Below are 14,912 nucleotides of genomic sequence, written 5' to 3'. Positions count from 1 at the left end.
GGCTAACATTTGGGGGAAATAGGGAGATATAGGCCAAAGTGTACAGACTTCTGGTTGTAAGATGAATGAGTTCTGGACTCTGATGTACAGCATGGTGATAGAGTTAACAACACTGTATTATATATACTTGTGGTTAGGGAAGTAGGTCTTAAATGTTCTCACCACAAAAAAAGAAACGGTAATTATGTGATGGCGGTAACTAGCAATATGGTTGTGGATCAATGAACATGTTGTACATCTTAAACTTTCACAGTATTATGTCAGTTATATCTCAGTAAAACTGGAAAAATGTTTACAAAAACAGCAACAAAACCCCATGCAGTTCAAGTTAAAGTAAAGGAAGATAAAGGTACCATCTCGGGAGCTGAATTACATAGGATCCCAGGGGTGGCTGGTATGGATCATGGCCTTGCTTAAGGATGTGACAGATAGTGTGTGACTTCACAGGTGGCTGGGCCGTGGGATTTTTCAGGTGACAAATTATGCATGTGAAAGGCTTAAGGTGTGAAAAGACACTGCATCATTTTTAGTAACCTTTCCAAATCTTAAGATTTTTGTGTTTGCATCATATTCTGTAGTTTATTATGAATGAATTGATTGTGGGAAGACTCATTTGTGTGTAAAAGCTTAGGATCCTGACCTCAATAACAAAGTAATTTGAAGCAATGTGTAAACTTAGCCGTCATCGTACATGAGTGCTGTTTCAGCAATAAAATCACAGGCTCTAAATGTCCAGCAAGTCGTTTGCTATTCATCTTTAACAAGATGTTTTTGAATATTATATAGTTCGCCAATATCTTTTCCTTCAGTATTCACAATATTCTTGAAAGCTGCACCTTTGACTATTGAATTTAAAAAAATAAATTCTGAGCCATTATTATTTTTCAATTAAAATATAAGCATTGTTTTGAAAAATTTGGACAGTTTTGGATTGTGAACACTAATATTCCGCCTAAGCAATTTAAAACTGTAGTCTAAAATTTAGAAAATCAATCAATTTTCTGAAAGGTTTTTCTGGTAAGTTTTGTGACCGAAGTTAATTTGCTGAGGGAATTTTAACTTTCAGAAGTTGTGACTAACACTTTTTTCTTCATAAATATAACATTGCACTTAATTATTTCCCTTAAAGAAGGGAGGGGGGGGAAGGAACAGTGGTAATACACCTAATATAGCTAAATTATCTCAGCCCCAAATCCCCTTGCATATGTGATTAAAGAAACTCATGTCCGCGTGGGAGCCTGGATACATAAGGGAAATGTTTCCTTTCAGCAACACCTAACAAGAATGTTTATTCTGAGGATGTTATGAACACACGTGATTCCTGAGAGTCCACACTTCCCCCAGATTTTGTGTGTGGAATGTTTAAGTGCTGGTCAGAGGATGTCACGGCCTTGTAAAGAGAAGAGGAGAGCCAGGAGACTTCACCCTAGCGGAAGTGGGTGGGGCTAATGGTCAGATTGTTCTCCGTGGAATGGGGATGTGTGGGCCCGTAGGGGCAATCGAAGGAACAACAGCCTTTATTTAGCAAGGTAGAAGTTTCCTGATTTTTTATTTGGTTTAGTTGAGCTGACAGCTCTTGGGATAAATATGATCACAGGGTCTGAATACTCAGCAAACATTCTCAACTCATGTTTAACATCCATTTCGAAATTTAATATGGAAGGAGAATTTTATTCTAAACAGATGATTCTTGAAACATAGCTTGATTGCATTGATCATTAAAAGCAACATCCCAATCACATCACTTTTTTTTCCCAGAGAAAATAAACTGTTTTGAACACGTGAGCAATTTGGAAACATCTGAAACCAATTTCCTTCTCAAGCTACGAATCAAATAATGGCCTTAGAAGATAGTGCTTTGTGATTTATGACCGCATGTTATACAGATAGTAGTGTCACATTAGTTCCTGACTTTCAGATTTGTCTTTTGGTCTTTGCGGTATAAGTTGCCTTTTTCTAAACTACATAAGTTTCAGTCATCAGCCTGCTGAGGTGGCTGAGGTGACTCCTACCTCCTGTTCTGTGGGGGAGGCACCATGGACAGGGGAGGAGGGAGGAACCTCATAAAGACACTGCTGCCCCCTCCTCCAACACACCTGGGACACCCTGGAAGGGGTTGATTCCTGTGTTTTCCTTTGTTATTTGTTTTGATTCTCCACTTTTTGTTGTAACAAAACCGAATTTTTCTTGTGACTAAGTTGATTGTGTTTAACAGCATAATTGGGAATAATTATGAAAACAATACAGTGAGGAAGGAAGGAAACCTTTTTATTTCCTTTCTCCTAGAACACAAACGGGATCCTGGCCATGCTGGATGAAGAGTGCCTTAGGCCGGGCACGGTCACGGATGAGACCTTCTTGGAAAAGCTGAACCAAGTCTGCGCCACCCACCAGCATTTTGAGAGCAGGATGAGCAAGTGCTCCCGGTTCCTCAATGACACGTCCCTTCCTCACAGCTGCTTCAGGATCCAGCACTATGCCGGCAAGGTGTGGGAGCCCGGGGCGCTGGGGAGGTCACAGTTACTCCCTGGAGGGCAGACACCTTGCCTCAGAGATGGCATTCTGACCAGCATCAGCTCTGGAGGATAAATGGAGCTGCTGCGGTGGCGTAGAATCCATGAATGTTCAGTGGGCGCAGAATCTGGACCGTACTGAGATCTGAAAGGAAAGCCAGTGGACCTAATCAAAGAGTTCAAGTATATATTAAAAAATAAGTTTTATTATTTTCAGGCTCAGAGCTACCCTATAAAAAAGATCTATTGACACACATAAAAGATTTGCCAGTAAAAATTAGCAGCCACTAAAGACATACAGTAAGGTTTTAATTTTTTCAATTTTATTTATTTGATGTGGACCATTTTTAGTCTTTATTGAATTTGTTACAGTACTGCTTCTGCTTTATGTTTTGGGTTTTTGGCGGCAAGGCATATGGGATCTTAGCTCCCTAACCAGGGAGCTAACCCACACCCCCAGCATTGGGAGGCAGAGTCTTAACCACTAGACTGCCAGGGAAGTCCCTACAGTAATTATAAATAAGCTCAAAAACATCAAAGGAGAAACATAATCTGATTTTGTATTCAGTAAATATGAAGTTGTTTTGTTGTTGTTTAGTTGCTAAGTCATGATCTGACTCTTTTGTGACCTCATGGATTGTAGCCCACCAGCCTTCTCTGTCCATGGAATTTTCCAGGCAAGAATACTGGAGTGGGTTGCCATTTCCTTCTCCAGGAGATCTTCCTGACCCAGGGATCGAACTAGAGTCTCCTGCATTGGCAGGCAGATTCTCTACCACTGAGCCACCAGGGAATCCCAAATATGAAGTATTATAGTATCTAAATTACCTTTAATTTCAAAATGTTGGAACTTGGTACTTTTTTCACTAGCCCATGTTATTAAAAAATACTTTTCTGGTCAATTTCCCTGCTAGTGTAGGATGTCTATAAAAATATCAATATTATCTTTGTTTTCCCCTGTCTCCTTTTAAACACACTCGAATTGGCACATGTAAACTAAAAAATATAAGTAAAACCTCAGAAATATGATTGAATACCAAAAAAACCCTAAAATCCTTTGAAAATGTTATGATAACATTTTTGAAGTTTATTCTTGCAAATCCTGAAGGGTAATAGAATTTATTTTGAACTCCTCTGTGATTTAGACAGATGGAATTTAAACTTGGAGGCTAATTTGGTATTAGAGTGTGACTAACGTGTTGAGGATTTTTTGATGGAGAAAAAAGAAGCTACGGTATAGATAGTCTCAGGATATTTTTAACAGCTGTTTGATGTTCTGGTGGGCAGCGTATCAGCTACTGAGTCCCATGTGCTGCTCATAGGTGCTGTACCAAGTGGAAGGATTTGTGGACAAGAACAATGACCTTCTCTATCGGGACCTATCCCAAGCCATGTGGAAGGCCGGACACGCCCTCATCAAATCTTTGTTTCCCGAAGGAAACCCTGCCAAGATCAACCTGAAAAGGCCTCCTACAGCCGGCTCACAGTTCAAAGCATCCGTAGCCACTCTGATGAAAAATCTGCAGACCAAGAATCCAAACTACATTAGGTATTTCTGGCACATAAAATTCTTTGGCCATTCAACTATGAAGGCATTCACAAGGAAGATCATTTTCCTATTTGCTTAAATCTGAGTGTAGCCCAAGCGGAGGGGTAACTAAAGTACTTACAGGTCAAATCATATGGTATCTTGGGTGTGCTTGAAAAATACTCCAGTGCCCCCAAAATAAGGAATTTTAAAAAGGAAAGAAAAAGTGTGGTGGGGGATGGGAATAGATACTTAATTGGGTTGTTGGCATACAGGAGTTCTCAACGTTTTTTTTTTTATTTTTAAGATAAGAAAATATAAATTTATTTCTGATAAGTTTTTGCATAAACTCTAGTTTTGGATTCATTTTGGATTATTGTAATATTGACTTGGACCATTGACACCTGAGTTGCAGGTCTTGTGTGAAGAAGCATGTGCCTCAAGTAATGATTTCTGAAACAATTGGAATTTTTTCAAAACAAGACAAGATCCGCTTTTAAAAAATTTGGTTTCTTTTTTTGCTTCTAAGTCATCATAGATTTCAACATTCAGTAAAGGCCGACTAGTATTAGAGTTTGCGATGTGTGTATTTGATGAACTAGGTAATACAGGGTGTGTGTCTAGCAGGTCAGGTTTCATGTGGCACATGCATGCCCACACATACTTTCTCCTGTTGTCTTTGAAAATTCAGTTATGAGGAAGTTAGCATGAAAAATATTTTTGTGTTTGGCTTGTTGCCCTAATATTTGTGTTCATAGCAAATGTAAATAGCATCCCCTGGTTTGGTTGCAAACGGGTTAGAACATATATTAGGTAAGGATCCTAGTTTCAAAAAAAATGAACCAAGAAACTTTGTGCGATCAGTCTTGTTATTCTCATTTGCGTTAACTTTTTTTTTAAACCTTAAGATTCTATTAATTGAGGTATAATTTGTATAGAGTGATATGTACAGATCCTAGGTGAAAGGCTCCATTGTATTTTCACCACTGAATATGCTTTGGTAACAACTACTCAGATCAAGACATGGAATGTTCCATCACCCCCAGAAAATTGCTTTTTTCTCCTTCTCTTTCAGTGGTTTTAATGGGTTTCTAAGAATTCTTAATTAATAAACTCCAACGTTGTGAGTATATCATTTTAAGTGTATATATATATATCTTTATTTTTAGACTCAGCTTCAGATTCATTTTAAGGTTATTTTTCCCAGATAGGTATCTTGTGTTGGCCCTGTATATTGAAAAGAAAAACAAACCTACCTGTATTTTTCACCCATTTGCCCTGATGCCTTTGTTGAAAATCAGTTGAATACATCTAGATCTAAACTCACTAGTTTGTTCCATTGATCTGTTTGTTCTTAAGCCAAAAAGTAGGCATTATTTTTATAAATGTAAAAAGGAAAATCATAGAAACACCAGGGTCAAACTATGTAAGATTTAGTTGTCCATATATTATATATGCATGTGGATTTTATTTGACAGTTATGGTGAGGCAGATATAACCATAAATGTTTAACAGTATATTAATTAGGATATAGAGATTGCTCCAGCAAGATCCAGAAATAATAGGGGCCTAAACAAGATTAACATTTATTTCTTATGTAACTTCTAAGTGTACAGACTCCAAAGTTAATAGAGCAATGGTTTCTGTGTTGAGGCTCTGCCATTTCCAGGATATCTCCTCTTATGTATATAGTCAGAGATAGCTCTCTGTCATGTCAGCATGCCGACCAGCAGTTAGCAGAAGAGCAGAGGGAGGACCAAGTTCCTTTTAATGATACATCAGAAGTAGCAGGCATCATTTCTGCTCTGGCTAGAATTTCGTTCACATGGCCACACTTACCTACAAAGGAAGCTGGGAAGTCTAGTCTTTCCTTGGGCAGCAAAGTGCTCTGTTTAAAAGGAGGGAGATAATAGGGATTTAGTGAGACCGCAGTGTTTTTAACTGTTTCATTGAGGTATGTAATATACGCAATCTAATATATGAAGCTTAACTGGGAAGGCTGTTGAATTTTTACATATTTCTTTGCCCATGTAGCCCCATCCTGACCAAGATATAAAACGTTTCCATCAACCCAGAAGGTTCCCTTGTGCCCCTTCCCTGTCCGTCTTCACCCCTTTCTCTCCCCAGAGGTAACACACTGCTGAGTTCTCATTAGGAGTAGTTTCTCTAGAACTTAGTATAAATGGAATCATAGAATATGTACTCTTATACATCATACTCCTTACATTGAACAGAATGTCAGTGATATTTATCCATGTTATTGTACGTAAGAGTTTATTCTTTATCGCTGAGTCTGCAGTGTAGTTATCTTAATGTTTTTGTAAAATGATCTGAAATAATTTCAAAAGAAATGAGGAGGTTTCCAAGAATAATAAGTAATATGTCACTGTGAAATAGCTGTATGTGATACTTTGTAAAACATGGACAGATCAATGTGTAAGAGACAGAGTTTAAAACCTAAAATTTGTGTAATCTTTCAGGTGTATCAAACCGAACGATAAAAAAGCAGCACACATCTTCAACGAGGGTCTAGTGTGTCATCAGGTCAGGTATCTGGGTCTTTTGGAGAATGTCCGTGTGAGAAGGGCCGGCTATGCCTTCAGGCAGGCCTATGAACCTTGCCTAGAAAGATACAAAATGCTTTGTAAACAAACATGGCCTCACTGGAAAGGACCAGCAAGGTAAGACATTCATTAATCACATTTAATGATGAAGTTTTAAAACATACAAATACCATGTTTTCTTCACGTACTGTTCAGGCAAAACAGAATCCTGTGAAAAGTTGAATGTAACTTCTGTTTTGGACTGTCTTCTGTCCGGATACCATTTTGTGCCAATTTTTATTAATTATAGAGCGCTTGGTCTTCAAGGTTAAAACAGGGCTTATCAAACCTATTGGAATTTGTATGTCAACAGAACTTCTAAATATGCTTTGGCTAGTTAGCAGGAGGGAAGTTTGTTATTGGTAAGTGTATTTGTATAGAATCATAGCAGGGTAGAGTTAGAGGCATTTTGTATCACTGCTCTCAGCTTTTCATTTTTTCTTTTTTTCTGGAGAATTAACCCCAGAGAGAGTGAGTAGGGAATGGGGGTCACACTGTTTGCCCAAGTCTGTACCAATTAAGAAATAGATATAGGAGCAGTTATATCTGTTCCCTTGTGACTTCCCTTGTGGCTCAGCTGGTAAAGAATACGCCTACAATGTGGGAGACGTGGGTTCGATCCCTGGGTTGGGAAGATCCGCTGGAGAAGGGAAAAGCTAGCTACCCACTCCAGTATTCTGGCCTGGAGAATTCCATGGACTGTTTAGCCCATGGGTCGCAAAGAGTCGGACATGACTGAGCGACTTTCACTTCACTTTATATCTATTTGTGTTCTGTATCTGAACCCAGGAGGGTTCACAGTGTCAGTGTTATTGCAAGTAAAACTGGATTGGAGATTATGGCAGAACTCAGGGCCATGTGGCTTTTCGGCTCATCCTCCCTACATTGCACTCACCCATCCAGTCCCAGCAGAGCACTGGACCACTGCAAACCCAAGCAGAGAGAGCTTGTATGCTGGTGGGGGGCTGCTGCAGGAGGGAGTCCAGGCCTTGTCTGTGCAGGGTCCTTTCTTCTGCTCTCACCAGAGTCAGAAGTTACTCTTTGCAGGCCACAGACGCGTTCCCAGCTGCTACAGCAGCGCCAGGGTGCCGTGTGGCGGGGATTTTCCTTCACTGTGCTGCTTGTGCCTCCACATTGTCAGAGCACCTGACCTTTCACAGGAGCATCAGCAGAACTACATGCTCACCTCGTATTGCACGAAGATAAAGTCCAGACTTACAGTGTGGTCTCTGATGCATAATTCAGTGCCCAAGTAATTAGGGTCTGGGTGCTATGTCATTTCCCACTGCTAATTTCCAGGGTATTATGGTCATTGTCTACTATAATACACAGAACAAGTATTCACTCCCTGCCTGGTATCCAGTCCACAAGTTGGTGGGGCAGAGTTTAGGGCTGCTGCTGCTGCTAAGTCACTTCAGTCGTGTCCAACTCTGTGTGACCCCATAGACGGAAGCCCACCAGGCTCCCCCGTCCCTGGGATTCTCCAAGCAAGAACACTGGAGTGGGTTGCCATTTCCTTCTCCAATGTGTGAAAGTGAAAAGTGAAAGTGAAGTCGCTCAGTCGTGTCCGACCCCCAGCGACCCCACGGACTGCAGCCTACCAGGCTCCTCCATCCATGGGATTTTCTAGGCAAGAGTACTGGAGTGGCTTGCCATTGCCTTCTCGAGTTTAGGGCTAAAGACTGACTTTAAATCCTGGGTCTAGGATGGAGAGGTTAGAGCCAGGTCCAGGCCCTTGCTTCCATCCTATAAGGCCTGTGTTCTTTTGCATTCCATTGCCTGGCGCTTAGCACTCCTGGTCCCTGTCTGCAATCTGAGTAGTAGGAGCAGTGCTTAAAAATGTTTGCAGGGATTCTCTAAGAGGATTCAAACTAGATGTGAATTTCTTGAATACTCTTTTGGCCCTGGTTGATCCGGGAATTGGTGATGGACAGGGAGGCCTGGCATGCTGTGATTCATGGGGTCTCGGAGAGTCGGACACAACTGAGCGACTGAACTGAACTGATCCATTGTTATGAGTGTATTTGATCACCTCTGCTAATGAAATCAAGAAATTGGCTTTAATACCATATTTTCTTAGAATATGTAGTTTGAACCCAAAATGCTGTTTTAGCATTTACCCCTGGATTTGGTTAAATCTGTGGAATTCAATCTGGGAATTCTTTGATAAAAGGATGCTTACTGAAAGAACAGTTACACTTGGAAATGAAACTTTTTTTTTTAATATTATTGAGAACCTAATATCATGGTTTAAGATAAGATAACCTATTTTTGTAACTCAGAAAATGTGTTGCTTTTATTTACCTTTGTAGAGCTGGTGTGGAAGTTTTGTTTAATGAATTGGAGATTCCTGTGGAAGAATACTCCTTTGGTAGATCGAAGATATTCATTAGAAACCCAAGAACAGTATGTAATTTTGCATTTGTGTTATAATCATGTAAGCAAGTTCTTAAGGATGTTTAACTTTATAGTGTTACCCAAGATGCCACCAAGAATGTTACATTTTTGTTTTTCTACAAATGTCCAAGTGAGTGGCTTAATAAGGGGTAGTGGAAGAACACATGTATTTTTATGACACATCAAAATTTTTGAGTTAATAGATGGTGTAATATTTAAAAAATCATAAAGAAACTGATATTACAGTAAAACCTCCCTCATTCATAAAAATTGGAGGTTAATTCAGTCTGTATGTGTAATGTCTGAATTATACAGTAATTTTAGGAAAGACAACTCTACCATTTAGAGGTACATGAAGTCACCCAAATTAAAAAAAAAAATTTAAGCTAAGAACACTTAAAATTCTACTTATTAAAGAATTCCAATTGAGCCTTTTTATAACTGAAAAGACTAGCATGAAATATAATGAACATAGAGGTTTATTGGAAATATGGTGAAATACAAAAGTATTTAAATCATTTGAGAGAAACCTCGGCAGTCGTTTGAAAGCACCTCCCTTCTGTTAACAACTTCATCCTTATTGATAGTGTGAAGGCACATCTAGAGCTCAGTCCAGCCCTTATGTGATTTGTCATAAACGCTTTGTAAAACACTGTAAAACATTTGTAAAACACTGTACCCTAAATTGTGTATCTTGCATGAATTCATCCAAATAGTTTTTTCCTGGACTGCAATTCATATTATCTATAATTAAGTTTTTACTCTACTCAATGAGGTTCACTCCAACATCATAACATTTTATTTCTTGAGAATGACATTTGTGTATGCCACGGGTTTTTGATAAATCCATCTGTTATTTTATTAGTTATTCAAATTAGAAGACCTGAGAAAGCAACGGCTTGAGGACCTGGCCACTCTCATTCAGAAGATTTATCGGGGGTGGAAATGTCGCACACATTTCCTGCTGATGAGAAAAAGCCAAATTGTGATTGCTGCCTGGTTCAGGAGATACGCGGTAAGAGCTCATGACGTTTTTGAGGTGTAATCATGGTACTTTTTTGCAAATGTTTGTTCTGTACTTAACTATGAAAGTAAATGTTTACATACTTAATCTTCCCAATGACCTGGTGAAATGGGTCCTCTTCTGGTCCCCTTTTTTAAAGGTGAGAAAACTAAGTAACAGCTACTAGATGACTGAGATGGGTTTGAGTCCAGGACAAGTCAGAGCTCCAGTTGAGTTCATCCCACTATTTTCCACTGATGGAGATACATGTAATGGAGGTCTACATTTTGAATTTGGTTTCCAGATTGGAAGAGATAATGTTATTTAACCATTTGAGTAGGGTAGGGTCAGTTTTCCCAAATAATTGGCTGTCCTCTATTCATTGTACGAGCTCTGAAAATGGTTTTAATTCCAGAAAGCTAGTGCCACATTTTAATAGAATTCTGGGTTTGGGTAAAAGTTTGGATTTCCTTTAGTCCTCAGATATCAGGCCCTTTGGGAAAAGATTCAAAAATAAAGTGTGTTTATTTAATTGATATGGAATTTCTTTGGGGAATTTTCTTTCTCACTCAATTATAGATGTTTCATTGGCGGCATAACAGGTTTGAGGGAAACCTGAAGGTTTGCCTCTAGGCTAGGTTGAACTTGGCATTGTGTTCTCACAGGATGAATTTTAATGATAAGAGCACTGCTGCCAAGTGTATTTTCATTCTCTGCTTTTTCTCTAGAGAGTGGGTTGGAGAGTGAATTAAAATTGCAATCAAATCTTAAGTGTGTTCTTCTTTTTCAGCTGTAGAGTAGTTTTACTTTAAAGGAGTGTATAATTAGAACGTAACTTATGCTGGCCTATTCTCATGTAATACATTTTAGTGTAAATTTCTGAGTTTTAGAAATCAATGTTACTTAAATGAGTAAAGAGAAATTACATTGAAAAGAACATCTTCAAAATTGCTTCCTTGAGTTAAAAGAGTATAACCAACAGTACAAGTGTTTAAAGTCTGACCCTAGCCAGCCACATTAATGATAAATTTATTCACATGTGTTTTGCAAGGCCCAGAGGGCTGTTGTCACCAACCTGGCTGCACATAGTAGTGGTACTTTGCCCTTTGGCAGTTTTGTAACGCTCTGTTTTCTGTTGGCCTTAGAGTGGGAGGACTAACATATAACCAATCCTCAAGAAACCCATTTTTACTATTTCTTTTTTTGAGATCATTAAGGAAAAAAAAGAACAAATTTTGAAGCATCCTAAATTCATCTGTCTTCAATTCTACAAATAGTTTTTAAATTCCTCCTCTGCCAGACTCTGAAGGGGTAGCAACGTGAACCAAATAACCTGGTTGCTGACCTCATACAGTTTATGTCTCGTGAGTGACAATGTGCATTTAAGCAAATAAATAATCAGAACAATGGCAGATTGTAGTAAGTGCTAGGAAGGAAATAGAGAACTGAGATCTAGAATAATGGTGAGACAGATATTACTTTAGATGGGGTGGTCAAGGAAGACCTTCTGAAAGGGGACATGTCGTCAGAAGGATGAGAAGAAACAGGACAGGAACCAATAATAACATAAAGCTTCGGTATCTCCCGATTTTAAAAAAGTCATCCTATGTATTATTAATTCTTGATGCTGAGAGTTAGAATGAAAACAAATAATAGCCCAAGCTTTAGACTGCTCTAATGTTATTTCTGTTTCAGAATTTTAACTGTGGGCAAAACTCAGAAACTTTGTGGGTTTGTTTCTAGACGGTTCCAATAAAGCTAGTCACACGAATCTTTTTGTTTCCCAGTGCATATAAAAGTTATGTTTGTGCTACACTGTAACCCATTAGGTGTGCAGTGTCATTATATCTTTAAAAGTACATACCTTAATTTAAAAATATTGCTAAAAATGCTAACCATCATTTGACAACACAGAGTTGCTGCAAACCTTCAATTTGTTTAAAAAAACAATTTTTTTTAAACTCCAATATCTGTGTAATACCTCCATCAGTTATCTATAGTTATCCAAGCCAGTTATTTTCCCTTGACCAAATAACTCAAAGATTTTCTGAATGTCCATTTTCAGTTACTGATTACCTTAAAACCCATATTCTTGATATTTCATGGCTCCTTAAGGTAAATTTTAAAGAGAGTTATTTTTAAGCCATGTAGGAATTTTGAAAGAAAACATGGATGTACTCAATGGATGTGAGAAGCAGTGGTCAGGTATTATAGGTACAGTTTGGTCCCTACAGACATGGAGTATCTTTCTGTGTGGACTCTTAGAGGTTTTCCAGCTCCTCATTTGATTGATGGGGAAACTGAGGCCAACAAAGGCAGTGACTTGTCCAGGGTCCCAGAAACAAGGTCCTGGGACCTTGTTGCTGGGTCCAGAGGGGCTGCTTCAGGGTAGTTCTCAGGCCTTCAACCCTTTCCACGGGGGGTGGGTCGGGGGGAGCCTTGGACTGGGAATCCTGTGGCTTCCATTGCCTTTTGTCTGGATCTCTGCCTTTCTCTCTGGCATTGTCTTTTGTTCTGCTGCTCATACATTGATAACATCACCCTCCATCTCTTCTGAGCTTCCAGATCGTAGCCTAGAGCCCTTGGAGCATCTGTCCCCTCCTTAGAGAAAGGGAGCTGGGCAGTCTGCCATTTCCAGGGTCAGAGTCACAGCCTGGCTTCAGTAATTTGTTTGAAAAACTGTGAAACTTCATCCCAAGGGCCCACGTTGTAGTGAATATTCCCCACTAAACACAGTCAGCACTCACTTTTTCTAGAGTTAGTGTTCCAGCAGCCTCCGCTTTCCAAGACATCAGCTGGGAATTAAGAAGGGCCTCCAGCCATTGACCTTGTCTCACTGACCCTTGGGAAGACTCTGGGTCTTCCTTAACCTTGCCCACCTGGATAATCTCTGCTGCATCTGAACCTGCCTGTTGGGCTTGCATTTCTCTGGGACAGACTCTTATTTCTCTTTTCCACTGCTGGCTGGTGTCCCCTCTGAGTCCTTGAGTGCAGGGATGCAGTCAGGGTAACATCTTCATCTTCACAGTTCTATTCAAGGGCTGGATGTAGAGCACCAGCTCGATAAATAAAGTTTAGTCGATTGATAAACGTTTACTTCAATTTGTGAGCTGATTTCCCAGCTTGAGGCAGTAAAAGCAGCGAACCTAAAAGGAACGTGCGATGTCAGAGGCTGACCCAGTCAGTGGCATGGTGAGAAATGGCACCAAGAAGAGAGCGTGCTCTGAAATAGGTGCAGAACTCAGTGTGGATTCGTTCCGTGTGTGTTCAACGGTATCTGTTTTGCATTTGACCGTGTGTTACAACAACATGATGCAGAGAGCAGATGTTAATAATGGTGGGTCCTGAGTCATTTAGACATTAGTTCATTGTATTTACCAGCCTTGAAGCAAACTTGGATTAACTGTAATAATTTTGGATTCTTGGATATTTTGATTTCTATACTTAATTGGTTGCCAGAAGGAATACGGATGATCAAGAGTTCATTGCACTAAGTGAGCCGACTTAGTATTGCCGACTCTTTCTTGGTATGTGTGTTGTGGATATGTAAATAGAACTGCTGATATCGTCCCCTTTCATCCTACAGCAACAGAAGAGGTATCAACAGATAAAGAGCTCTGCCTTGGTAATTCAGTCTTATATCCGGGGTTGGAAGGTGAGTTTGAAAGAAGTGACCCTTACTTATGTGGTGTTTTCACGTTCTTTACAAAGGATGATGTCTTCATGCTCACTCTGCAGGGGAGGGCTCCTTGTCTCCTGCCCACCTTGTAAACAGTCAGATGGAAAGAATAAATATTATGGGCCAAGCTGGGGCTCTCCAGCACCATGTCTTGGCTGCTTCCTGCTTTCTTTTCAAGATTTGTTCTCTGAGCAGGAAGTCCTTGAAATAATACTGTACGTGATGTCGATTCCTCTCACCCTCTGTTTGCAAGGGAAGCTGTAGTCCATGAGGCTGAGTACCTGTGAGTTCTGCCAGACCTCAGCACCCCCAGCCCAGTGCCTTCCATACCCTCCCTGTGACAGTCTTACAGGCTGTCCCTTCGTGATTGATAGATCCTAAGCCCTGGTTGTCCTGGTGTACCCACCCCACCTGATTCTAGGTCCTTCCTGCCAAAGCTTGGTTTAGAGTCAGCTAACTGTAGCCCACAGGCCAAATGTAGTCTTCTGCCTCTTTTCACACAACCTGAGAGCTAAGAATGGTTTTTATATTTGTATATTATTACTAAGTTTAAAAAAAGAGAAGAAGACTATTTCATAACATGTGAAACTTATAGGAAATACAAGTTTCATACACATATATGCATACCTGAAGTGCAAAGTTCATGTAGATAAAGCTTTATCAGTACTACATCCTATACAAGACTGGGCGAGTGATCAACAACAGGACATTACTGTGCTCGCTTGTTTGACATCTTGTGTGTGGCTGCTTTAGTGCTACAACAGCAGAGTTGGTAGTTGTGATAGAGAACATATGATCTGCAAAACCAAAAACAGCATACTATCTGTCCTTCTGCAGATAAAGCTTGCTGATCCCTGCTTGGGTCAAAGGAACTTCAGGGCCTATTGTTGCCATATTCCTGTTGGGTGATTTTGTGGAGGGGGCTGGATCCAGAGGGACTACTTCAGGGTAGTTCTCAGGCCCAGAGAACTTTCCGGAGGTGGAGCCTTGGACTGGGAGTCCCATGGCTTCTGTTGCCCTTTGTGTAGGCCTATGGGCAACCCAGGGACTTGGTATAAATAGTTGTCCACAGCAATGGCCAAATACAAGTCTGAGCACACAGAGTGTGTGAGATTGTTGCCTGCAGGTTTTTCTTTTAACGTACTACTGAGTCCTGGGGTTCAGGTGTCCATTCCAGAGACTTCAGAGG

At 40.0% G+C, this 14,912-nt stretch overlaps 1 protein-coding gene across 5 annotated transcripts in view; it reads left to right on the top strand.

Moving 5' to 3' along the window:
* MYO1B (myosin IB) overlaps nucleotides 1-14,912 on the top strand; it is a 196,940-nt gene that overhangs the window by 160,190 nt on the left and 21,838 nt on the right. For all 5 annotated transcript variants that reach the window (XM_088828730.1, XM_088828743.1, XM_088828728.1 and 2 more), the window contains 6 exons: nucleotides 2,287-2,487; nucleotides 3,836-4,062; nucleotides 6,522-6,722; nucleotides 8,957-9,050; nucleotides 9,907-10,056; nucleotides 13,631-13,699. In XM_088828730.1, coding sequence (XP_088684856.1) covers nucleotides 2,287-2,487; nucleotides 3,836-4,062; nucleotides 6,522-6,722; nucleotides 8,957-9,050; nucleotides 9,907-10,056; nucleotides 13,631-13,699 — 942 coding nt within the window. The remainder of the gene's footprint in view (nucleotides 1-2,286; nucleotides 2,488-3,835; nucleotides 4,063-6,521; nucleotides 6,723-8,956; nucleotides 9,051-9,906; nucleotides 10,057-13,630; nucleotides 13,700-14,912) is intronic.

The sequence above is a fragment of the Moschus berezovskii genome, chromosome 2, assembly GCF_049115385.1.
Source record: "Moschus berezovskii isolate FMDL1 chromosome 2, NW_MosBer_1.0, whole genome shotgun sequence".
Lineage (NCBI taxonomy): Eukaryota > Metazoa > Chordata > Mammalia > Artiodactyla > Moschidae > Moschus > Moschus berezovskii.
Note: the sequence above shows the minus strand (reverse complement) of the source record. Positions and strands in the feature narration are given on the sequence as shown.